Here is a 26,198-nt window from a genome sequence, read left to right on the forward strand (position 1 = left end):
AGAAACCCCTTCTGCTTCTGGGGGGCGAGGGGTGGGCGCCTATTCTTGTCAGATCCGAGCTAGTAAAGACGGCGGTGCCGCTCTTGCCCGTGGAGCAAAGGCCTGGAGGGTGGCGGTGGCCGCGGACCCCTCCCGAGCTGCCGTCTCGGCGGTCACATTCCCGTTCTGCCACATCCCGCTCCCCCCAGATACACACGCACAGATGAGAGGCAAGAGTCCCCCGCTCTGCACGGCGCGGGGTAAGCTCCACGGGGAAGGCAGGACTCGTGGTTCGGGCCGGCGGGACCCGCTGGGAGCCCAGAGCAGCAGCCAGGGCCCCCGCTCCCCGCCCGGCTCCGCTGCGGGCCGCGCTCCCGAAGGGGTTAAGGTTCTTCTTGTCTTCCCCTTCTGTTACTCGTTTTTTCCTTTATTTCGTTAAATTCTTTTCTTTTCTTTTCTTTTCTTTTCTTTTCTTTTCTTTTCTTTTCTTTTCTTTTCTTTTCTTTTCTTTTCTTTTCTTCTCAAGAACTGTAGATTTAGTTTGCGTAATATCTTTATTACTGAAAACTTCAAGGTAAGTGAGCAATAGAAACCAGATGTGGGGATGGGAGGAAGGCAGAGTAAGAGTGAGTAAGGGGTAGCAGGAGTTAACTGGGGGAGGAGAGGAATCAGGTTGATTGGGGGCAGGGGGGGGAGGACGACGAAAGGTGAGTATTGATTTATTTTTAAGCTCTTTCTGGGTTGTAATTGACCCCTCAAACCAAAAAGGACTCCTGCCAGCCTTTGTCCCTTTGCAAGTCACCTCTGGCAATCCCAAAAGCTTGGTCCAATTCTGTGTGCTTGGTGACCCAGTTAAAATCCGTCCCCGCTGCCCTCCCGTTTGGATCCAGTAGTTTTACACCTGAGGAGAGCACGTTTTTAGAGGTGAATTAATAATGACCGTCATAAACGAGTAGCGAGACCCGGCGGAGAGCTGGCCCGGCTCTGTGCGGGGCCATGGCGGCACCGCCGTGCCACGGCAGGGAAACGGCTCAGGGCAGCGCTGCGAGAGTGTCGGCCCTGAAGGGGTTAACGGGCAGGGGGAGGCTTAAAGGCAGATAGCTGAGGGGAAAATCCGTATTGCCTTTAACAGAGAGAAGGGGGTCGCAGAAGCGAGGGTCCCCACAGCTGGGGCAGTGAGCAGAGGAGGGACGGAGCGAACAGAGCGTGTCACGACCATTAAATCGTCCCCGGCTCTTCCGCCGACGCGGATGCCGCACTCATCTCCTCGTGGGGTTTATGTCATCTGCTCGATTTTCTGATTTCTAATCATAAAAATTTTGGGGCCGGTTTGTTTTTCTGGTTTGGTTTATTTTATTTTTTTTAACGCAAAATATATGACCTCCATCTTCCCTCTGCTTCCACACACCCCCATACACACACACACACTCACACACACCCCTTCCTAGGCCCCCTCCCCTCCACTGTCATCATCTACATATTAATTGGGGGAGAGGTCTCCCTCTCTCGCTCTTTTTTTTTTTTTTTCCCTGTGTGGTGGGGGGGAAAGCGCAGAGAAGAGCCTCTTTAGAATGTAGTTTGGAGGGAGACACGGAGGGCAAGCGTGTATGAGAGAGGGAGGGAGCGAAAAGAAAAAGACCCCTTTTACTGTGCGAGAACTTAAGGGGGTTTGGAGATCTGGTCAGCTTTCACAAACATCTGAATCCTCTTAGAGCTCCCCGGCCCAGCTGTGAGTGTGTGTCTATGCGAGAGGGAGAGAGAAAGAGTGGCTCCTGGTGCCCCTCCAAGCGCATTAAGGACACTCGGGCCTTTTAATTTTAGGAATGAATGCTGATACTTGTGTTTCTTATTGTGATCCGGCTGCCATGGATTCCTACTACAACGCAGCCTCCCAGGACACAGAAGGCTCCTCGCCTTTTAGGGCATTTCAAGCAAGTGACAAGTTCAGCCCTACTTTCCTGGCCAGCAAAGGACAAGGCTTTGGTGACAGCGGCACTAAGTGCCGGAGCCGCTACAGCCAGCAGGAATGTCAGTCCCTGGATGGCAGCGTGCAGGCTCCCGGCTCCGCCGGCTCTCCGGCCTCCTTTAACAAATACCCTCCGCAGCAGCAGCAGCAGCAACCGCACCTCTATATGCAGCGAGGCCCCTGCAAAACCCCCCCGGACAGCAACATCAAGCTGCAGGAGAGCAGCGGCCACAACGGAGCCCTGCAGGTCCCCTGTTACGGTGAGTCCTTGGCGTGCGGCGGGGAAGCGCTGCAGGCGAGAGCGGAGAGAGACTCCGGGGCCTGGGAAGCACCTCCCGGGAATGCGGGGGGCGGCTGCCCGGCAGGACTAACCCTCGCGGGGTCAGGAAGACCTTGCCCGGCGGCTCCGGCTCGCAGCCCCCTCTCCCCGCAGCGGGGACCGCCGTGCCCCGCGAGTATCCTCGTTCCCAGCCGGCTCTGGAGCCCGCGATGCCCGCGGGAAGCGCCCCTTCCCCCGGGGCCCGCTTCGCCGCGATCTTAATCCCAGTTTGGGGTGGCAGGCGATGCGCTCCAGTTAGCTCTTGTACAACGCGGGGAACTCCGCGGAAACCGGGACAGAGAGAGCGGAGCGCCGGGCTGTGCAATGTGCTCTCCGCGGGGATCGTTTTCCACAGAAAGAATTTCTGGAAAATTTCGCCGAAATCATAATTTTTGCGGTAACGGCCTCTCCTGTCTCTCACTTTCTCCCCTAATTGCCACTCCCCTAATTGATTTCTGCCCGGCTGCAGATAACCCCTCGCATCCCCTCCGCGGGTCATTAGCGGCAATTAAGACACTCCCTCGCGCTGGCGCTCGGCAGTCCAGCCGGGAACGGGGGCGCTTCTCACGCCGTTTCCGACCGTGCCTTTTAAAGGTTTTTTCGGGAGGTTTCCGCTGTATCGGGGCAGTTAGGGAAAAGCAAAACAAACAAACAGCTCCCCCTTAAAACAAACAGAAAAATTCAACACTGAAACAAATAAACCCGCTAAGTTTTCCTCAGAAGAGAAGGTGGAAATGAAAGCTCTTTCTTTCCCTCCCGGTGATCTCTCTGTGGGCAGAGAGGCTGTCCCGGCCTAGATTCAGAGCGCGTCTCCGCTGACGGGGTCCCATTCTCGATGCGTTAGTCCCAAAGGCAAGGACATCTATAGGACTGTGTCTCCAGGGAGACCCTAAGACCCACAATGACTACGGACTGGGGGCACGGAGGAGGTGGAAGAGGTCCGGGTCAGGCCAGCAATCCCATTTCTAGGCTGCCGCTGTCATTTGAGCACCCTTTGCTCTATTTACCCTTTCCCTCCATCTCTAGACTTAAAAGACGGTAGAGGCGCCCCACTTACTTCTGCCTGTCTCCCAAACCGTGGCTTGCCAGGTCGCCTTCAGGCGCCATCTCTCGCCCCGGACTTGCAGTTGTGTCCCCGGATCCAGCTCCACAGCCTCAGCTCCCCCGCGCACAGGTGACTCCCCTTCACAGAAAAGGACATTCGGTCCTCTCCACACAGCCGTGCCCGGGGGCCGCAGACACAGCCCAGCTCCGCTCCTTCCCGCTCCCGGTGGCGCAGCCATTCTCCCGCGGGTGGTGCCTCCTCACCGGGCGGCGCACCGGCGTCAGGGCTCTCTCAGAGGGCTGCTCGCACACATTTGCTGACCAGAGCTGACCCTCTCTTACGCTCCCTCTCTTCCCCTGCCCTTTCCCCGTGGGCGGACAATCCCCGCCAGCGCCAGGCCCGCTCCGCATCCGCGGAGGCCTTCTGGGGCCAGCCCGGGCTCCGCGGGAAAGGGCACACGGTGGGACCGGGGAGACTCGGGGGGTTGAGGCCCGTGCAGGAGATAACCGCTCCCCGCTCCTTCTGGGAATGGGATGGCAGGTCAGTCCCCCGTGCCTTCCCCGCCGCCCCGACATCCTCTGTCTGCTAACCGGCTCTCTTGTTTTGTAGGTTGCAAGGCCCAGGGCGCCGGCATAGCCTGTGATGACACATTAGAACCCCCCGGTAGAATCACACGAGTTTATTGCCTTCCTAACCGCCGGGGTTCCCCTGATTTATTTTCCAGCGAGGCTCGGGGTTCTCCTTCAGTGGGAGCCCCGCGGCGGCGGCGGGTGGCCCGGCCCGGCCCAGACCGCGCTCGTTGTGAGCCCCTTGTGATGTGGCTGGGGCCGGTGGGCTGTAATGAGAGACACATGGTTCGGCAAGGATAATTAATAGCAATAGCGATAATAATAGTGCTTAATGGCTGAAGGGAGAGACTCGCTAATAACAGACAGATCGGGGTTTCGCAGAGCGACTGCCGCATCCATAGGCGCCTCTCCGCCTTTTCCCAAACCGCGAGACCACCGCGCCGGGCGCAGGAGCTGTGCCAGAGGAGCCCCCTCGAGGGCTGCAGGGACGGGGACACCTCGGAGTATGGGCAGATCCCCCGGCGCGGTGAGCCCGGGGAAGCGAAAGCCGAGCTCATTCTCCGCAGCGGGCACCGGCGCGGTCAGCAGCGCACCCGCGGCGCTCACGGCGGTGAGGAGAGCTGCCCGGAGAGGTTCCCTCGGGAAGCCAGGGACAGGCGACTGTCCCACTGCTTCCCGCCGACACCCGCCGCAGCTGCGGTGCTGGTTCTGCCGTGCGCGCTGTGCCGAGGGGAAGGAGCCGCTGGCTCCCCGCGTCCCCTGCTCTGCGGGCCTGAGCAGGATGCTGGGCTGGTGGGCGCCGTGACTGTAAACCCCTCGATTTTAAAAACAACAAAACCCCAAAATAAGAGGAAAGAAACCCCAACCAAGCAAACAGAAACCGAGGCCAGCCAGCAGCAGGCTCTCCTGCCCGGCGATACCCGGGCTGCCGGCTGCCCCCGCGCCCATCCTTGCAGTGTGCCCTTCGCCCGGGCCGGTCCCTCCTGGGGTGTTGCTTCCCTCACTGCGGCCCCGCAGCCCTCGCCTTCCCCCGGTGGCTGTGGAGGCCCGGGAGAGCCCGGAGCCGAGCGGGCGGGGGCACGGCGGGCATGGCGCACACTCCGCTTGCTGCAGGGACAGGGTGTCCCCTCCTTTTTTTAGTTGTTTAATTTCATTTTATTTCTTTAATAAACAAGTCTTTTTGAGTTATAAAAAGCCCGAGCCTGCCATCTATTGCTCTCGGCTTCTATTTCTAGATCTAAGACCTTCCACTGCATTGTACTGATAAATATAGGCCGGGGAGAGCGGCGGCCGTAAATACACGGAGGACACGGACGGCAATGGTCTGAGCGCTTCCAGCCCGGCTTCTGGCAGGGACAGCGGCACCGGCGGCCCTGGCTCTCGGCCGGGCTCCCCGCGGCCCCTCGCAGTGGCGGCTGCCAGCCTGTCCCTATGGGCTTCCCTGCACGGCTCCTTCCGTGCCGATCCCGCTGCCCCTGCCCTGCGACGGCCCTGCAGCCTCGCCCTGCTCACCCCGCGTTCCCTGCCTCCAGCAGGGGTACGGGCTGTTCCACAAACCGGCATGGGCAGTGAAAGCCGAATTCTTTTAAAAAAAAAGTCACAGAATGAGAGAATCTTCAAGGCTGGAAGAGACCTTCAATATCATCTAGTCTTGAGAACAGGTTATATATCTTGGCTTAGGAGGGCAAAAAGCTTTCGGATGATTTATGTGCTGTAGTAATCTGACTTGCTATTTCTACTGCATGGAGCTGAGTAAGTTATATTTCTTGAAACATATGTATTCACATACCCCTATACACACAGAAATGTATACGTATATTGCTGTCTAGAAATTCCGGCTGGAACAAAATACTTTCGGGAGTGAAGGCCAGCGTGATGGGGATGTTTGCCCACAGGAAACAGGAGAAAGGAAACGGCTTTCTCTAACGGAGGAAATTCTTTAAGTACCCCGTTATGCAAATAACGACCATTTTTTTTTTATTTAGCTAGCAAATAAAAAGTGCGGCCGTAAGTGCGTTATTATTAGAAGTACAGAAAGCCGCTGGTGTAGGAATCGGAGGCTCGCTGCGTGCTTTTGAAATTGACACTTTTAATGGTTTTCTCCTCCTCCTCGTTCCCCGATGTAACGTAAGCTGCAGGCACGGCAGGAACGAGCTCGCTGGCGGTCCCTGTCCGCCTCCCGCAGGGACCGGCCGCTGGCTGCCGGGGCTCGGGGCTCCCCGCCGGCGCTCAGGGGCTCTGCGGAGAGGGCCCCCTTTCCCGGCTTCCGTCACAGCCCCGCGCCGGGGGAGGAATGGGGGTCTGTGCTCCCCTTGGGGCTCCCGCAGGGCTCCCTCACCTCGGGGATGCCGCATCCCCGCTCCGGCATCGGGCCTCCCCGCCGAGGATCCCCGCAGAGCGGCTCTTCTAGGAGTGAGGGGGATGGCGGTCCCTGCCCCGAGCCCGCCGAGAGGCCGGGGTGCAGGAGCTTGCGGAGGGGTGTCCCGAACTGCCGCGGCCCTTCGGTCTTGCCTCCCCTTTCCTCTCCCCGCGGCTTTGATCCCGGCTCCCCGCTCCTGCCCGGGCTCCTTCCCCGCGGCCGGGAGGCGGGTGGGGTGCGCGGCCTCCCCGCAGCTTTCTCCGCCGGGGTGGGGATTCGCCTCTGCCCCCGCAGCTCTCTCCGCGCGGGTGGGGAGATGCCGCTGCCCCCGCAGCTCTCTCCGCCCGGGTGGGGAGATGCCGCTGCCGGGATCCCCGCAGGGAGCAGCACGGGATATAAAGGGGAGAGGTGCGCGGGAGGCAGGCACGAGTGGGGAAGCGGGGCAAGGGGACAAGGGGAGACGTGATCCAAGCTGGCATCAGGGAGCAGGAGCCGGCCAGCGGAGCAGGAGGGCGGGAGGCGAGGCGAGCTCCAGGGAGCAGGGCGGCAGAGCCGGCCCTTCCCTGATGTGGGACCGACTCCCGGCGAGGCTCGGCCGCCCGCTCCCGGCGTGCTGCTGACGCCGCCCTGGCAATAGCCCTCTCTTTTCCACAATAGGGCCACCAGATCTGCCATTCAAGGGTTCCGGCACCCTCCCAGGGAGGGGAGGGAGCTCTCACCGGGAGTTTGGCTAAGCCTCTGTTTGAACAGACACTCGGAGGTGCGGGATCTCCTCCGCGGAAACCTGCGGGATTTCCTCAGGCAGCCAGACGCGAAGGTAGGGCTCACGTTCCTTACCCCTAGGGCCGCGCAGGAAGGTTTATTAGCTGCTCTTTCCAAAAGGTGTTTTGCACTTCTCTTGAATTGGACGGTAGAATTGGTAGATCTGGCTGGATGCTTTTATAGGATTCCTGACCCGAGCTGTTTATAACACTCATGTGTCAAAGGACCGCGAGACTCCCTCCCCCTGTATCCCCGCCGCTCTCTCCTCGAAGGAAGATTTCTTTTCGCACTAGAGCTGTTTATTTTCGACTTGTCCGCTGCTGATTGGAATTAACTCCGCTTTAGCCCTACACTTCAGCAGCGCACGCCTGTAAACACAGCAAGACTTTACCAGCAAGAAAAAGGTGCGGAAAGAGAGAGAAGGAGTCTTAAAACTTTAACTAGTCTTAACTATTTTGAAAGAAACACAGAGCGAAGTAGACGAGAAAAATACTGATGTAGAGAGAGATTTGGAGATGCTTATTTGAGTGCGTTTTTTTCCTAAGGGTTTGGTGTAGGAGTCCTATTAACAATATATGCTGATGCCAGATAGCGCAAATGAGCTCTGTGTGTGTTATCTGGAGCTGCAGGCTGTTTATTTTGTGCAGCCTTTTGAGTGTACATTCAGTGTGGTTGCATGACTAACTGGCTGGAGTGATTCACTGGCTGCTTTATGGGTGACTGCTCAAAACAAGTTGTGAATCAAAAGAGATTTCTTTGGCTGTGGTTTCTAACCTCCCAAGTTAAATGTACCCACGGTTTAAGGGGAGCTAATGTGCAGACTTCAATCCCTCAGACCGTGAGGATTTCTTCATTTTCCAAGCCCTGCGTTCAAAGCCGTGATGAGTTTCCCTTGTAAGAGGGAGGTGATGTCTGAGAGGCTCGGAGCCGAGGTCTGCTGCTAAAGGACATCTCCGGACCTGTACATTCGGTCACCCTAGTTCCTGGCTCTTTAGCCAGTTTGGCTCCCTGGAACCCTTAAGATGCTTTATTACTTGTTCAGGGCATTTTTGCAGCTTAGCAATTCTCAAGTTAAAAGTGTGAATATGTCTTGGGGCAGTAAGAAGTTTTTATTCTCATTTTGCAGTTGGAAAAACTGACACTTGGAGTACCCGAGTGGCTTGTGCAAGGTGAAGCTGTGGCCACTCAGTGGCATCAGTGTGACCTTTTCAGGGCTGTGGCTCAGGCAGAAAGAAGCACTCAGCCAGCTTGAGAAGGAGCCACTGCTGGAGTCAGAAACTCATGGAGTAGAGGTCCCATGTGTGATTTTGTAGGGGCTTCAACTTGGGTTTCTTGACAGCCACGTCCTTATTCTGTGCAAAAAGCTGTAAGCAATCAGTGTGTTCTCATATCCTCGGATTTTTCAGTATGTAAAATAGGCTCAACCTGCCAATCCATGTTAATGGTCGAATCTTTAAAAAGTAACTCTTCAGTGTAGGCAACCTATATTGGCCAACACAAGATATGAGTTATGCTTTTCAGAAAATGCTGAGCAATCCCTGTCCCAAAAGTCATATGTTTCTGAGGTACTCCTCCTACACATCTGAAAAAAATCCCATCTCAATTGTTAATCATGTTGGAAAGCACAGGTCTAACATCTTTATGTAGATACATTTTCAAATGGAAAAAAGAGATAGTTGCGGATTAGGAGAAGCCTGAGTGGTAATGCAGCTGAAATGTTTCTCAAGTCACTCCTGTGACTTGAGAAACATTTACTAGGAGATGGATGGAAATATTTCATATTAATAAAATGTCAGAGCAATTAATCATAGTTACATGTGTCTCAGCAGCCTCAACTTGTAAAGGGAAGTTCCTAAGTAAAGGAGGAAAGCTACTTACATATAATAAATAAATGATCTCCACTTTATTTTCTGTGTAAGTTCAGATGATTCAATGCTATTATACATACTGGTGAATCTGCTTAGCCATATTTTTCATTCATGCTTGTAAATCATCTTCATATTTTGACTGTCACATAAGTAGATACAATGTGAAAGAGCAGTTGTGATTGTCATGATAATTCTAAGGTCATTTTTTGGTCAAAGAGAGGGATCAATGAGAAATAGGGTAAATTGATGGAGAGAGGAAGGAGAAGAGATTAATGAGGAGAGGCAGGGTAAGAAGACGAAGAGAAGATATCTTGAATGGGAAAAAAGCAGTAACAGATTCAGCCTTATTATGGAAGGTGGTCTGCAATAGATTTTATGAACTATCTAAGTATGAACCCACCAGTATAAAATTCTTTATAACTCCCTTGAGAATAACTGTGATTCAACATTTTGTAGCTGCTGTCTTCAGGTCCCAGCAGGACTTAGTCATGACAAGTTGGTTTATCATGAGCTGTGGTCTCTCATCTGCACTGACTGAACACTGCTGCATTATCCAACTTAGTACTAAATGTCTATTTAAGTCTGTTTGTATCTAATTTTTTTTTTAAATGAAGATGCAGTTCACGTGTTATCCTTTTTACACTTAATCTGCTTATTGGAAACAGATGGTTGAATCAGTATTGTTTCTAAGTATATTGTTTATTAGCAAGAACTAATAGGTTCATTAGCTGTAAGGCAGTGGGTGAGCTGGTGGTGCAGCCTGAAAGGTAAGCTGGTTTACTCACCAACAGACTGTATGCTGCATGCTGAGCCTGGCTGCAAACTCTGTGGGACTTAACAGCCACCTCTATTCAGTGGAAGTCTGAAAAATAACCCTGCAAAACCAGAGGGCAGGGAGTCAACAGCATCAAGGTCCATCAGAGAAGTGCTATCAATGAGGAATGAGAGTACAAATGCTTTGGGCAGACTGGTGTTGAGGGGAAATAAAATAAATTTGTAACTCAAAATAACTCCTCAATATAACTCCTATCTGACTGCTGTTCCCCATCTGGGCTCTAGGTGCAAGCACTGCTGCTTAAAAGAAATATCTCGCGTCACATCAGTTCCTCCCTGCAGCGGAAGCAATCCCCTTGGGACTTTGGATAGTGACTGACTGGTTCACTTGGGAGCTGTACATCAGTTTAAGGGTAGGATGCTGCTTCCAAAAAGGGAAATGGAGAACTGTATTCATTCTTTTGATGCAAGAGAGATCAGATAACAAAAGTGCTTGCAGATATCTAATCTATTCACGAGCAGTGGGAAGTGAAAGAAATTCACACCAAAATTAAATCAAAGCAAACCAAAGTTGCACAGTATGCAAAGGGAAAGAGTGCAATATTGAGAATTTTCCCAGAAAGGGTCAAAACCAATCAGAGAATGACTCTGTTCTGGAACAGTGCTCAGAGAGATCTGAAGCCCCATCTGCAAGACCATGACTCTGCAAGGTGTTGAGAAATGTGTGTAACACAGGCCAAAAGTTGTTTTACAAAACAGGGGAAACAGAAAAATATTGCTCAGCTCAAAACTTGAGACCTGTGCCATGGCAAGGTTTCTGAAAGAAAGGAAAAGCACTTCAAAAATCATACCACAGGCTCACAGGGGTACCCATCTGCTGGACATGGAACTGCTCTCAGGCTGTTGGGTCTGCCAGGTGGGGATGGGTCACCTGAGAGACTGGTCCTTTCAGTGTGTGTGTGTGTGCACAAGCCCACAGCCTCAGGTTTTTCCTGCCCCAGAGATGCCACTCAAGAATTACTGAGTATTGTCAGTGGGAACATGTGGAACATGTCCATTCCCACTGTGAGGCCAGCTGGGAAGGGGAATGGGCAGAGCCTTGCTCTGCAGAGCTTGTTCCCAGAGGGGAGCCCCAGGGCAAACAGTGGGGCAGGGCATGCCCTAGAGCCTGGGCCACAGTGCTGCACTTCATTAGGCAGGGAGACCTTCTGGAGCACCTCGAGATTCTTTTCCAGCCTTCCCTGGGATGGTGCATGCCCAGACCTCTTCCTCGAGCAAAGTCAGGAGCATAGCTGTGGCAAGGACCCATAGCTGAGAGCTGAGAAGCCCTGCACTATAGACATAACCTGGCTTATCAAGATTTGGTCTGAACCTTCATAAGCAGATTGGAGCCAGATATCACTCTGAGCTAGACAGGACATAGCCAAATGCTAGAAGGCAAGAGGAAGAAGAACCTACCTAGATTGGCAGAGGAGCTGCAGACATTTTGTGTTTCTCACATCTCCAGTGAGGACTTCCAAGATAAATAGCCGATGGACCAGACAGTTAGACAGAATGTACAGAAGGCCAGAAACACTCCACGAAGCTGTGGGATTTATGGCAGAGCTTACATATTGCATTTCAGCTCTTGAACAGAAGTTGGAAAGCTGCTACTGGACGAGAGGGAAGCTGGTTGCTTTATATAGTTATGAGCTCTTGTGCTAGAGAAATGAGTATTTCCATCCAGATCATACCACTTCAAGCTATTAGAAAAAGGGACTTATGAAGGATAGAAAGCAAAGGGGTATTGGCTGCAACATCAAACATGAGCACAGCAGCTCAGTTAACTGTGGGTCTGTTAGCAAGGGGAAATATCCACAGAGAGAGTTATTATAAATACATGGCTGGTCAGAACAGAGCCTCATAAAAATAAAAAAAATCATGAAAGGCCCAAAGTCAGCTCAGGAAAAGTAGGAACCTGTAGCTGTACATGCAAAGTTGGGTGATGCTGGTTTTAAGTTATAGTTAAAGCTATAATAAAGCTTATTTGTGCCTGGGCTTGGATATTAAGCTGGTATCCAGAGAACCCTGCTGTTCCCTTGTGCCTTTTAATTAGTTTGGGTTTGTGGCTGGTTGTCCTGAAAATCCCCTTTTCCTTGGCCTGGGTAGTAAAAATTGGAGTTCTTGGTTGAACAACCTTTTTCTCCATTTGTCAGCAGTCCACCTTAGAGGGTGGGCAGTGACAATAGCCAAGTAGCAGGAGAGGGGTTTATCACCTGTGTAATTTACAGGCAACACAGGTGCTCATTCAAAATTTAAAGATGAAATGTTGTATAGGAGATGGGAAAATAAAACAATGTACAACAAGCACTCTTGAGAGCTCATTATCACCAAAACACTCAAAAAAAGAGGTTCTGATGTTTTGCTGTGATGTCTTGAGGTTGTAAAGTCTTTAGTCATGCCATGAAAGAACTGTTTATGAGGAAAATGCAGACAGATAATGGCAAATTACTACAAGGAGGTGTGATGCTTTTCTTGCATGTGTTGTACTTCTAAAGTGGGTTCTCAAAGATGGGGAGAAACCCTACTGCAGTTGGTGATGGAAACCAGAGAGGGAGATGATGGGACAGTCCAGCATGGGTCTGAGGGAAGGCAAGGCCTGAGGAAAGTGTCTTTGCTGGCAAAAAATGCATGCAGCAGACCAGGCTGCTGGGATCCAGGAAATTGCTGAGCATAGCCAAGGTGGGAGATGAACTAACACTGAGCATACACATCACTGAGGCTGGGACCTGGTCAGTGCTGAAAGCACCAGGGCTTTCAGCCTGCGGTATTTTCCTTCAAAAACATGGCTCATGTGAAAGAAAGAGGTTTGGGCAGTCTGTTGGTCGTGCCTGCCTCTGTGGGCAGGCCCTGAGCTATCTCTTTGAGCTTCTACACAGCTTTTTGGACCTCATCAGCTGTCCTTGTTAGAGAAGAAAGACAGCAGGAGCTTTGCTGTGTGATACATAAACCAGAGGGTGCTTGTGTCTTACCATTACTAGATAACATCTGGGATGTGCCTTACTAGGCTCATTTTGGTTTCCACAGTGAATATCTGGAGGTGAAAATGGCTTTCATGTTAGCACAAGTCCATCAAATCCTGTAGCATGGGTCTGCCATCCCCTGTGTAGAGCAGCCCTCCCTCAGGAGGCTGAGCCAGCAGGCCCTGCACAGGCAGCCATGTGTGGTACAGCTGGCATGTCCTGGTGAGGGGTGAGCCCTTCGACAGGAACCAATGATGATTTATAAACAGGCTGTCATGAGCTCCAGGCTGCCAAGCTAAACTGAGCCCAGAGCAAGGTGAACTGCTGAAGAGAGGCATAGCATGCACCCTGGGCAAACTCAATGCAGTGGTTCCCCCATGTCAGGGAAGGGAGCACAGAACTGTCAGCCTGTCTGGCCTTGCAGGGCACTGATCCTGCTCCTGGAGGCTCAGCTGAAGGCTTGCCAGGACTACAAAAGCTCCACATGCCCCTTGTGAGGAGAGAAAGCTACCCTGGCAGTGAAAGGAGAGCAGCCAGGCATTTTCAGGCTGAAGCAGCTTCCATTGAACACAGCTGGGGGTGCCTGCGGGGTCGGAACAGCGCTGACACAAGAGCACAGTCACCAAAGAGTAGTTCTGCCAGTGCCCTGTTCAAAGGCTTTTTTTTTTGTGCAGATACCTCCCTCAGCAGGGCAGTAACCAAAAACTGAGACTACATCCTTTTTTACCTCCTTCTTCCACAGGGCACAGGAATGAAAACTCTCCTGTTTCATCCATAGATGTAAGTTTGCAAGAGCAGAGTTCAAGGAACTAAGAGGGAGTGCTCCTCAAAAAGGCTCCTGGTGTCAAACAAGGTGTGATTTAAAAAACCAAAACTTCACTTGGCAGCTTTGTCTGCTTTTTGAGTCTTTTCAGATGAGCAAGGCAAAAGCCCTCTGGTTGTGGTGGGAAAGCTTGGAATTTAAAGATGAAATGATTTAGAGGAGATGGGAAAATAAAACAATGTACAACAAGCACTCTTGAGAGCTCGTTATCACCAAAACACTCAAAAAAGAGGTTCTGATGTTTTGCTGTGATGTCTTGAAGTTGTAAAGTCTTTAGTTAAGCCATGAGAGAGTCAGTTTTGAGAAAAATGCAGATAGATGATGTCAAATTACTACAAAGAGGTGCGATGCTATTCTTGCATGTGTTGTATTTCTGAAGTGGTCCCCAAAGATGGGGAGAAGCCATGCAGAGCAGTGTCTCCTGGGGACCTTACTGCAATTCATTGTCGTTGATGTTGTTGGGCCTTTGCCTGAGACAGAATCTGCCAGACAATATTTGTTGGTAGCTATGGATTTCTTTAGAAAATGACCTGAAGTTTACCCAAAAAGGAACCAAGAGGCCATGAAAGCAACCAAGCTTCTAAGGGCTGAATTTTTCACCATATTTGGGGACCAAGACACAAAGAGCATGGAACAAGGCAGAGGCTTTGATGCCAAAGTATTTAGACAGGTTTGTCAGATGCTAGTAAAGGCAGTAGGAGGTATCCAGCATCCTAAAGATAGTAGGGAGGAGAAGCTTGGCTGGTGTTGAGAGAAGGCATTGAGCCAATCGTGTGCCACCTGGCCTGAGATGCCTCCATTTACACTCCATGATCTCCCTGTGCTGCTCCTCAAGGCTTGGGTACCTGCCCTGTGTCAGCATCAGAGAGACTTTAGTGTGTTTTGCACAGCACCAAAACCCCATGAGTGTGCAACTGAATCACACCCCAGACACTCCACAACTGAGTGACAAAAGGACCAGGATGATCCAGCCCTTTGTCTATTCTGTTGGGTTTTAATGACTTTCAGAGTAAAGGGAAAGCACTGTCTGACCCCAGTTGTCCTTTTCAGATATTAGCCAGGAAACATAGCATAGTCTTTATGAGAAATTCCTAAATCTACACTTTGTAAGTCTGGTCTATCTGGACTCTGCAAAAATCAAGTGGAACAACCTAGGTTTTTCCAATGCAAATATAGTGAATGTTCTCTGATGCATGCTTTTGTGTGTTAATCTGGCTGCTTGCACCTCCCACAGAGATGGAGATACTAGGAGCCTGCAGCAGATAAACCATGGTCTGTAGCACTGACCACATACATGCGTTAACACGTAAGAGAACACTGGGTCCTGGCCAAGGAGAAGTTATGAGGGTAACTGAGTGGGTCCTGAAAGCCAAGAACGCAGCCAAGGGTGTTGAGTCTGGTAGAAATTAGTTCCCCACTGGGGAAAAACAGGGAATGGCCTCATTTAGCCCACAGATTTCATTAAAACCAAGAACTTTGCTGAGAACTCCTCCTCAGGATTTCAAAAGAAAAGGGAGCAGCAGCTGAAAGCCTGTGGTGACATCTCAGTGGGAGCAAAGTCAATCTAAGCTCTGTGAAAATGTCCCAATAGGAAAATGTGATATGAGTGTGTAAATAGCTACCCTGGTTGCTCTGGCATTTCCTCCCTGTATGCCTGGCATGAAGTAGGTCCATGGCTCTGTGTTCTTCTGGAAGGAGGCTGAGCAGGGCATGTTTGTGCAGGTATGCCTGACAGAGGTGAGCAAACAGTTCCCTTTTGTTAAGTCCTGTGCCAGAAGTATTAACACAGTGGTGTGAGCATGGGCCCTGAGGACTGCCCAAAGCACATCCCAGAGCATGCCTGGCCCAGGTGGCAGGGGAAAGCAGGGCAGCTGGCAGCATGACCGTGATAGCAGTGTAGCACTGTGGTAGAGGTGACTTGCTCCTCACCCTATGGTGCCCTGCCCAAAGGATGTCAGACCACCCCTTCTCCAGGCAGGCAGTCCTGCTCCACATCCTTCAGCTCTCCTGTCCCAGATTTCTCCTGGGGCAAAAACCATTAAACAAAAAGAGAGTACACAGGCTTCCAGACTCTCCCTGCCTGGTAATAATCTATGAAGGTTCCTACTGTAGCACCCAAACACCAGGGTCCAGCAGCTGACAGGAGACAAAGAAACGTTTAATTTTCTGTTTGTTAGATCATGTTCTTGACAAAGTTAAAAACTAATGTAGTCCACAGTGCACTGCAGTTTGAAGCAAATTTGACTGTATAGCAGTTTATAAGCCTCAGCTTCATAAATTGCAGGAGATGTCAGTGGCAAGAACAATGTGGTTTAAGCCAAGTCAGGAAGCTGCATCTTTGCTTTGGAAAACAGGGGCCAGAAGCAGCAAATACTCAGAGGGTCCCTGATGCCAGGCAAATCTCTCATTACCAGCAGGCACAGCCCAGGGCTGTGCTCCCTTCTTTGGGATGGAGAGTTTCCTCTAGCACTAAAACCTTGGCTCTAAAACCCTGGCTTCTTGGAAGCTACATACCCATAACTGTGTTTGCTGAGGGGGTTTTGGAGTTTGGAGTCCTATTATTTACATCCAACTGTATATTTTCTCCTGAGAGCCCTATAAACCAAATGAATTGCAGAAGAAATTGCACATTCCCACACAGGCGTGTTTGCTCCTCATGAATCCAAAAAACCATGACCCAAATGTATTGTGAGATAGTAAATCTGAGAAGGCAGTGTGTGGGAAGCCTAGCCTGAGATGAGAAGGAAGGAGAAAGCAGCCCACTGCAGCCCCCAGCATCTTTCCATGCAAGCACACTGAGCCTATGAGCTGGAGATGCTTTGGGAAAACAGAGGCCAGCTGGTGCCTAGTGGCCCCACTATAGACAGGAGCCCTCAGACACTGGAAACTGAAGTTTTTATCTGTTCTTCCTAAATTTCAACCTTTCCAGACCCTTGCAGACAGGCTTGCTTCTGAAGAGAAAAGAAAGCTGGTGAAAAGGGATCTTGCTCTCATCTAGGAAACTGAAAGAGCACGTACCTTTCCAACCAGTGCTTTCCAGGTGTATTGATTCCAGCCCATGTTTTCTGATTGTGTATTTTATTCTCCTCTCTAGGCCGGCCTGTCTGCAGTCACTCTTTCCATCTACTTTTAAAGCCTCCTGCTGCTTCCCACCCTGCTAGAAAAGGCAGCTTCTAAGCACTGAAGCTCTGCTTGTGGCACTGGCATCATGATGTCTCTAGGCAGAGACTTTCTGAGTTGTGGTCCATGTCAGCACACAGCCACCTTTATGGAGATGAGGTATCTCCCAAAATAAGGAAGCATTTTGGGAGACAGGGAGCAGGAGGGATGAACACCCTGTGTGTTTTATTTGCAAATTGTGAGCAAGATGTGAGTTTTTGAGGTCTGTCTGGGACACAGGATTGTTGTTGGGATGATGATTGTGAGTAATCTTTGGTCAGCAGATTGTGTGTGTGTGGGTGAGCTGGTGCAAGGAGCAGGCAGCTGAAAGGGCTTCTGTGGTGGTGAGTGGAAGGTGGACACAAAGGATGAGTCCTTGTTCCCTGATTGGATGAGCACCTCTGGCAGAAGCAGGTTTCTGGGACAAACATTCCTTTTCACAAGTTCCTAAAGATGGTTTCTGTAAATGTTTGCTAATGTTTACTTCACATTTGTAGTCAGTCACGTCAATACGATCCCGTTCTGGAATGCTAACTGGAAGCAAACACAAAAGTGGGCATGAACTCAGCTGTCTAATTTAGGCTGATTTTCATGGTAATTATCCTTCATGTAATCATCCAGTTTGGTTGAGAACTAGTGGTGCTCCAGGAGTTCCTCTCCTTCCAAGAGTCATGATTTTTTTGTTTTCTGTTAGGAAAATGTGTTACCAGAGTCACTGTTGTTTGTGTCTACTGCCTGTCACTTCATACCACAATCCTGCATCCAGTTTCTTCTAACTTAATCAAAATTTAACAATCTTGCCTAAAAGCTCCCACAGCAGTTGTTTGCCTCTGGCTGTTTTTACAATACTTTTTTTTTTTTTTTTAAGTTCTTCGAATCAGTTAAGACATTTCCAAGAATGTAAATAAAACTAAGCACATTTTTGTTTTCTCCATGTCAGGAAAAATCCAGTGATGACTTTTTTCATAAGTTCTGCTGCACTATGCTGTGGAGCAAGATCATCAGATTTACAGTGGAGCTGGGCTTTGGGTAGGAAAAGTGCTTTGTGCCTTTCCTCTGAAAGATTATCCAACAACTAGCCACAAGGAGTTGTGGTTTGAACTGTCTCAGTAGTGACACCTTTGATTTTCACACCTAAAGACGCTGCAGATTTCTCATGTTTTAGGAAGTGTTTTCAGCCAGGTCTGAACTTACTCTTATTGCAGTGGCCATTTACCCTGGTAGCTGGTTCAGTCTTGCTTGGACCCAGGCAATGAAGGGGAGCAAAGGCTGGGATGAGGATAAGGAATTTTGATGTGGCAGAAATTTGTTCTGAAGGAGTGTGCTGGATTGAATGGGGGTTTAGATCTACTTGGCCAGGATGCAAAGGCATTGCATGATTCAGGGCATCTGAGAGGCACAGGACCTTCACCTCCAGGCTGCAAAAATATTAGACAGTGCTAAGTACTTTTTAAAACTCAGGCTTAGATAAAATGTGTGTTGTGTACTCTGTCTCACTTTGCTATCCACACAACACAAGAAATAGCAGTGCCTCAGCTCTTGGGGCTTACTTTGACTCAGGCATCGCTGTGGGACTCTCTGGCACAGCTCTGTGGATGCTGTGGGGAGCCCAGGTGACACTGCTGAACAGGGTGTGGGTGCCAGGCAGTAAATAATGATCACCTTCCAACACTGGATGATGATGAGAAAACTGAGAAGTGTTCACCATAGAGAGGGGTGCAGGGTCTGTGATCCAAAGACCCAGAAAGCAAGAAGTGTTTAGCTGGAGAGTATGTGCAGGATGGGCAGTCACTGTGAGGATGCAGCTCACCAGGCACAGTCTGGGAAAATAACTGACTCTCAGAGATGGAGTAGAAAGTAAAGGTCAAATGCTCTTGGCTCATGCAAACCTACTTCTGGGTTTTTTGGTTGTTTTGGTTTTTTTTTATTTCATTTTTCCCCCCTGGTGACAATTATATGTGTTGCAAGGTGAAGTAGTTCTCAAGTGAAATGAAATCCCTTTCTCTGACCTCAGCATAGCTCGCTGAATTACTTGACAAGCACAGTTTACCCTTTGAGCAATTCATGACTCCCCTTTCACAAGTAAGAGCACACTTTTGTGGATGTTTTCCTTGCTCAGTACTACTTAATGGATTTTTTTCCTTAATAACTGTCATTTGACCTGCATCTTGGGTTCAATCCCCATATGGCCCATTCACGTCAGACTTGGACTCAATGATCCTTGTGGGTCCCTTCTAACTCAGAATAATCTGTGAGTCTGTGAATGTTGCTATTCTCAGCTCAAAATTAAAAATGTAAGTTGCTGATTGTGAATACTATTTGTAGTTCATTTTCTAGAGGAATCTTAGGCACATCCATTCCATTTCCTCTTGGTGCCTCATTATCAACAAACCTTTGCCTCACTGCTTCTGTAAATCATTTTCATCCTTTTCCTTTGAGAACCATGTGTTTGGGCTCTTGCACAAGTGTCTCATGAGAGTAATTGGTCAAGTCATGGAGTATCAATTTTACTCCTTGATGAATTTTCAAAACTTCATTAAAGGGGGATTATTGAAAAACAAATAAGTATTTTTTTGGATGAGGAAAGCATTGCACTTAAACCATGATGCAAGCAGGGTTTCCCAGAATTTTACCAAGTGCAGTGGCTTGTGTCAACTATTGGAATAATTCAAAATAATTCACTTAGATTATCCTGACTCCATAGTAAACATATACCTTCTCTCTTCCAGGTTATGAAGGATGTGGAGCTAGAGCCCCAGAGAAGTCCTAAGTTTCATATGTTTCAGAGCTTATGGCAAATGAGGGAGAGTTTCAGATACTTTTTCCCCACTCCTCACAGCCCCATCAGAAAAAACGGTGACGTGCAAGAGCATAGCACTCATCACTAATGGTGGTCTCCCATCAGATGCTGCAGCGGTGTTGGCAGCTCATGGCAAACACCAGTGGTGGACACAGACCCAGAGCCTGACTGAGGCACGGGAGAATTGTTTGCTGCAGAGGCTGGAGGGAACCTACAGAAGCCAAGGGTTTATTAAACTTCAGTTTGACTGGAGCTGAAATATGTGCCTCTAGAGCAGGGCAGCAGAGGTTCACGGAGTCCTTGCTGCAGACATTTTATGACAGTCTTTGGGGATACATATAAGAAGACCAGGGCATTCTGAGTAATTTAAAAAAATATTTGTTTAGACTGTGTCAGGGTCAAGTGGAGTTTCCAAGCAAGCCAGTCTTAGATGGATTTTTCTGTCTTTGCCCTTTCTCCTCAGCTACGGTGTAGACACACTGGGGTTCATGGCCAGGCCATGCAGTGCAGCCACGTCTCCTCAATACCTCAAAACAACTCTCAAGCTCAGAGAGACCTTGATGTCATTGTGAGCCCGCTGCACTGCATGTGGGCTCATGGAGACCAGGGATGAGAGTCCCTGGTACCAGTCATTGCTGCTGCCACCTTCACACCATGTCAGAAGTCTGGGTTTTCCCACCCCAATTGACATCAGCATCTCCTCTGCAGGAAACCCCTGTGGGGCTGCAGTACTGTCCCCACCTCATGGTGAGGATGTAAAGGTCAGGGGAAACAACTTGCTGCTCTCAGGTACTTTTATGGATCGGTTATTGTGTCTTGCTGTTGGTTATTGTGTCTTGCTTCTTGGCTGGCAAGTTCCCAGTTTGACTGCGCTGCTTCTTGCTTCACTTTGGGATTTTGCTGCCCTGCGACTCTCTGCCAGTAAAAGCTGATGCCAGTGTGTTGCCCAGGCCCAGTGATGGTGAATTAGTGGGTTTGGTAGCCAGAAACCTCATTTCTTTCTGGAATGCTTCTAAAAGCCTAGTGCTCATAGGAATTTTCCCAGACCTGGCTAGCCTTGAGTTTTGCAATGTGCAGTTGGAATGGAATTAAATTATAGATGCTCTTCCAAGAACAGGCAGGTTTATGGAGGGCTGAAAGTTTTTTTTTTTTCCTTGTCTGGGCCTTTCTTTACTAATCAGCTGCATAAAACTAAAGAACAACAGAACTGCTTTGCTAAGAAATCTTGCCCAAACTTTGTCTCAATGTTTAAACTCAACCCTTTCTGTGGTTCTGTGAGGTTCAGCCAACTTTGGTTGTTTTCTGCTTTTACTCCAGCTTTCTATCACTCCTGCTTTCCAGTTTCCAAGTGTAATTGGTAGCACTCAAATCCCCCTGAGTTGTGTTGTATTTGGGTTCCAGTGGGGTTGCCACAGCACCTCATCCAGACTCAGCAGTCCCCAGGTCTTCTCCGGTGGGGCACCTGAGGGCCCAAACTGAGAAGCACAAGGAGCACCATGGGAGCAGTGTTGGGGAGATTTGTTTGGGCTTGCCTGACTGCCCATCTGAAGTACATAACACTGCACTTTAGTACAAGGGTAGTCCAGGGACACACATGTGCTGCAGTGCCTTGCTGGACTAGGGCCACAGGCTGGCTGCTTCAGCCTGGCAGAGTCTGCTGGACCCTGCCCTGGCCAGGGCCCACAAGCCACTGAAGTTCATCTGTCATTAATCTGAACCAGGACTTCATAATGCAGATGCAGCTGAGCTCCTGCCCAGCCCATTACAAAATGGCCCTGAACTCCCTCCCTCTCACTGTCCCTCTTCCCACTCAGCAATTTTCAGGTTGCAGATCTATCCCTGCTAGCAGCAGCACAAAACAGACCACTAGAAGTCACCTCTGGGAGGCAGCTAAACTTCAGCAATTCTTGGCTGTCTCTGCTGCAGAGAGGTTGCTTTTGCAAAGCAGACAGACAGAAGAATGCAGAGAGAGGCAGACAGACCAACCAACCCAATGACGTGAACAGCGTCCAGGCAGGCACCAACCCACAGGATGGGGTGAATCACTCTGCAAGCTGGCAGCAGGGAATTAAACTGTGCCATAGCCAGACATCAGAGCAAGGATCATCTCCCTTCAGGCAGCTTTGTCTCCCCAGCCTTCCTCACCAGCAGGAAGTGGAATCCCCCACTCCCTCCTTGACCAGATGGCTGATTTATAACTTCAGTCACAGGAGATGGCTGGTGGGGACTCAGTGTCTTAGCATGGAAGGTTAGCATGGAAGGCAACACACACATTGAAGTGTGGAAGGCTGCATGACTGCCTCATACCTCCCTCTTACCCTGTCAGAGCAGAGGTCCTGCTCAACCAGCACACAACCTGCGGTGGAAGTTGTAGGGGAAATGTGCAGAGCATGTTGTGGGGAAGAGAGGCACCGAGTTGTTGCAGGGCAAACCTCTGGAGAAGATGACAGCTTGTGGCAAAGAGCCCCCTTTTCTCTTGCAGTGCTCAGGGGAGGGATCTTTTCAGATCCTTGCAGTGGCCAAACAACATGGGTAAGGTTAAGATGAATACATAAATCTGCATCTGATGGGGACTCTTATGCTCTTCCTTTCAGAGTGAGAGCTTAGCCCTAAGCCCTGCATTGACCTCAGCTGTCACTCACATGTGAACAGCACTCAGTGACCGCTGTCAGCCCCAGAGCTCCACAGTTTTACCTCTCTCTGCTGCAGGTGCAGGGCCTGACTTCCCAGGGCCCAGCACAGGCAGGGAGCTGAATCCCAGATGCCTTAGATGCCACTGTCACTAACGCAGCTGGAGATAGCAGCCAAGCAGAGGAGCAGCAACCTTGCTGGATCTAGATTTTTCTAAAAGCAACACAACAGAGGAATTACTGAATGATCCCAAAGACCTGGTGGATTGGGCAGACATTGCTCCAGATGCTGACAGCCAGTAAGGATGTCCCAGGAGGAGAACTCAGACAGGAGCAGAACAGAGTTCCCACACTGGGACAGAGCATCAAGGTGTGCAAAACCCTACAGTGCTTGTCGGTGGAGAACATAGGTCTTCAAACAGCACTGAGGACCTGTCTGTTCTGTGTGTAGGTGTGAGTCTATGATTGAGATGACACCATTCAATACTTTGTCCAATATTAGTGATGCTGATTTTTTTTTCTTAATGAAATCACATATTTCATCCATTCAGCACTGAGCTAAGTCTTCAGAGCAGTTAGGTGCTTACATCTGGTTCTGAGGAGCTTAGGAAAAACCAAAACCCTCAGGTGATCGCTGTCATGGCAAGGCATGCAGGACTGCTTGGGAAGGAGGAGACTACTTATCCAAAATGTTTCAAAACCAGAGCCAAGAGGAAACTGGAAGCCCTTTCAAGTCCCCTTCTCATAGCTGTCTGCCTTGTCCATCTTCTCTGGCTGGTACTCACTGGGGATACGTCAGTTCAGAGGTTCTAGGTGGCTTTTGGTTCACATGCACTGCTTTAGGAAGAGACCCAAGTATAATGGAGCAGAAATTCACCATTTTTTCCTAGCTGTTTGTGACATGCCAGTGGGACATGTGGGAAATGAGACATTTTAAAATGCATTAGCTGACCCATCTTGTCTGTCATGCTTTTAAACTTTGCACATGGCCTGGCATGCTGCAAACCTGCAGCTGACCACCCCCATGCAATGCAGTTTCATTTTCTCCCCATGGAGGCAATGGCAGTACATTTTCTTGCTCTTTCCTTATATCATGTTCTGGGAGCCAGAAAGTCAACTGCAATTGCAGCAGGTTGCTAGAAGCATTTTTGTGTCTTCAAAATTTGCTAGTCAGCACTTTCCTGCTTTTCAGATGGATGTGCCACATGAAAAAGGACTTGGGGAATGAGCTGTGCCTTTTTCTCTAGCCACAGCTTCTATGCAGAGTTTTCAGAATTGATTTGTTTATGTAAAAGCCAGTTTTGTTAGCATCCTTTAAAAGACATGAAAGAGGAGCAAGCAGCACATGTTGCATTTGTACAGACAATGCTGAGCTCTCCCCAAGTAGCCACAGGGTGTGTGAATCCAGCTAATCAGGCAAGAAAGCAACACATGCCCTCAAAAACAGATGTTTGTATTGGGGAAAAAAAAACCTAGTTCAGAATAAAAGTGAGAGGAACAGCAATTTTCCCAAGTAAATAGTGCATATTCCCATGGCTTGCTGTGATGTAAACTTCTCAGCAGCACTAGAGCTAATGTTTATCAAGCTGTCTGTCCCCAAACTCATACAGTGATTTAATCCAGGAACAAGAGGGCTTAAGTGCAGCCAGGGATGAGGTGAATTTGAGTCCCACAGGAACATCTCCCAGGAACAGAGTGGAGGTAGAGCCAGAGACTCAAGTTATACGCTGGCTTCAGGGCCACCAAAAATCCACCCATGGACTTACTGAGTGGGACCTTCGACACTGTCTCCAGATTGCTTTTCAGCAGCAGAAGGAGGTTTTTAGACCTTTCTGCTCCAGGCCTTAGTATTGCTCCTGCTGTATGCTCTGATCAGTAAAATAAGTCTGTTCTCAAAGAGGAGAGTACTAGGAGTGGTGAGGAGGAGCACAGTAGAGAGAAACACTCCTTCCCCCTTTCATTCTTTTACAAGTAGACTTTTCTGTGGGACTTCACTCTGCTTCCAATTAGCTTCCCAAGGTGATCAGGTACTTCACAGCTGGTTTTAGTCTGTGAGTTCCACTGTGAGTAACCACTGAGTGTGTCCCCCCCTTTGCTGCAGAGCCTCAGGAGGCTGCAGCAGCAGAGCAGCAGTGCCAGCAGCTTTGACAAGCTCAGCAGAGATGGACAGTGTCCATGCAGATGAGAATATTCATGCAGTAGTCTCCTGAGCACAATGGGAAGTCAGTGAATGCTGTACCTTGAGCAGAGGAACAGCACAGAATTTATTCAGCCTTCCTTCAGGTTCTGCAGAATCAGCCAAAGGAGGCCCAGCCTGGGAGGGATGGACAGGCCAGATACTCATCCTTATCCAGAGCTGAAATGGAGATGCTCCAACCAGCTTCTGCTTAGCAGCAAATGGTAACTGCAGCTCCCAGAATGAAGCCAATGGTTTGTGTCCCATCTAGGATAATACCACCTGCATCTAAGAGATGGATGCTGCCCAGTTTTACACTTCAGTTGGGCACGAGAGTGAAAGTATGATTAAGCATCTGATCATTGCAATAAAATCAGTGATGCCACATACAACTAAAAAAGTGTTAAAATCTTTTCTCCATGTGCAGACTGCAAGAGTACTGACTCCCTGAACAGAAATAAACCTAAATATTTGGATCTTTATATGTCTAAAATTCAGTAACTTTGTTTTTTCCTATATAACTCAAAATGTGGATGTTTTTTAAATAATAGTCTTGTGCTGACTTCTAGACTTTAATGACAGATAGGAGGCAGAAGACTGCAACAGACAGCTTAGAAACAAGTATAATCATTTCAGCATGTGCTAAGGCAAGATCACAGGAGTTGGATAAGGTTCCTGTAGTTGGCCAAGTCCATGAGGTGTGCTGGCTGGGCTGTGGTGCAAATCTGCCTTGGTAAGAAGTGTAAATGCACTGCCTGAACCTCTCAGGGCAAAATTTTAGCACCGGTATGTAAGCAAGAGTTGAGAGAATTACATTAAGAGCTTTTATATTTTAAAGGGCCATTGCTATGAAGAGTCAGACCATGCCTGTGCAGGCAAGGAGAGGCACCCTGCAGTGGCCAGCACTGGAGGCCATGGAATTTGGGGGTAGGCAGGGGGGAACACCCCTGTGCCCACACTTGGACAGGAAGCAGAAGGCTCCAATGTCATTTAGTGTGGGAGCAGAGGGGCAGGCTGGTGCAGCCCATGCCACCTGAGCCATGCTCTTTGGACATGGGTTATCCACAGGCAGACAATGTCTGTGAGCTGCCACAAGCCATTAGGAGTTCCAGGCTGTTCTTGAAGCCTCCCAGGACTGGGATAGCATCAGCTCTTCACTGAGACTGTAATAACTTGGACAAGATGCTGCCAGAGCAGTACATTAGCAGTGCCAAGACCCAGCAGGCTCTTTTACCTGCAGCCCAGGGGAAATTGCCCTGTGCTGGCTGTGTCCCTGCCCTGTGCTGGCCATGTTGCTCTCCTGCAGCCTTGTGGGCTGTGGGGCTGCCATCGCAGGATCTGTGTGAAGGAGCCTATTGGGCAGGAGCTGTGGCTTGTCATGCATTTGCTGTGAAAAGCAGATTTACCATTTCAAGTTGAACCCAAAGGTGTGTGTTGGAAATGTCCCAGTCTCCATCCCTGTGGATGCACCAAACTGAATTTGCTCTAAATTAAATTCCATGGATAAAATTGTACATAGTGAAGATTTTACTTCAGCACCCTCTCAAAATAGCAGACCTGAGGAACAAAACAGATACAAGCTGTGAATCCAAACATTCTGACAGCATGATAAAGATGACTGTTCCCTCCAGGAGTGTGTCTGCAGAGCAGTGCAAGGCCTTGCTGTCTCAGGGCCTTACCTCATGGCCACAGGTGAACACGGTCTTGTGTCTCCTGCACCCTCTTTCTCCTCCATAGGCTCCCAGGACAGATGTGGTGAGATTTGAAAGGCATTATTCTGCATATCCCCTGCAGAAGTGGGAATGCAGGCATCCCTCCTGCCCAAAAGGAGCTGCAAGATGCTTGGGGCCCACATGCCCAGTTATCTTGGACTGTCCCATGGCAGATGACACAGGGTGACTCAGGGAAGATCTTGGGAGCTCTGATGGTCTAGCAGGCAGCCAAGGCACTGGGAGAGCAGGGTATAA

General features: G+C 49.7%; 1 protein-coding gene across 2 annotated transcripts in view; it reads left to right on the plus strand.

The window, feature by feature from the left end:
* Window positions 1–190: 190 nt before the first annotated feature.
* ALX4 (ALX homeobox 4) overlaps window positions 191–26,198 on the plus strand; it is a 40,310-nt gene continuing 14,302 nt past the window's right edge. Inside the window, exons 1-2 of one of the 2 annotated variants that reach the window (XM_064715453.1) lie at window positions 191–239; window positions 1,801–2,205. In XM_064715453.1, coding sequence (XP_064571523.1) covers window positions 203–239; window positions 1,801–2,205 — 442 coding nt within the window. In that variant the 5' untranslated portion in view covers window positions 191–202. Of the gene's footprint in view, window positions 240–1,800; window positions 2,206–6,900; window positions 7,055–26,198 lie in introns of those variants that run through there. The other variant, XM_064715454.1, reaches the window with a different exon arrangement.

Source organism: Zonotrichia leucophrys, chromosome 5 (assembly GCF_028769735.1).
Source record: "Zonotrichia leucophrys gambelii isolate GWCS_2022_RI chromosome 5, RI_Zleu_2.0, whole genome shotgun sequence".
Lineage (NCBI taxonomy): Eukaryota > Metazoa > Chordata > Aves > Passeriformes > Passerellidae > Zonotrichia > Zonotrichia leucophrys.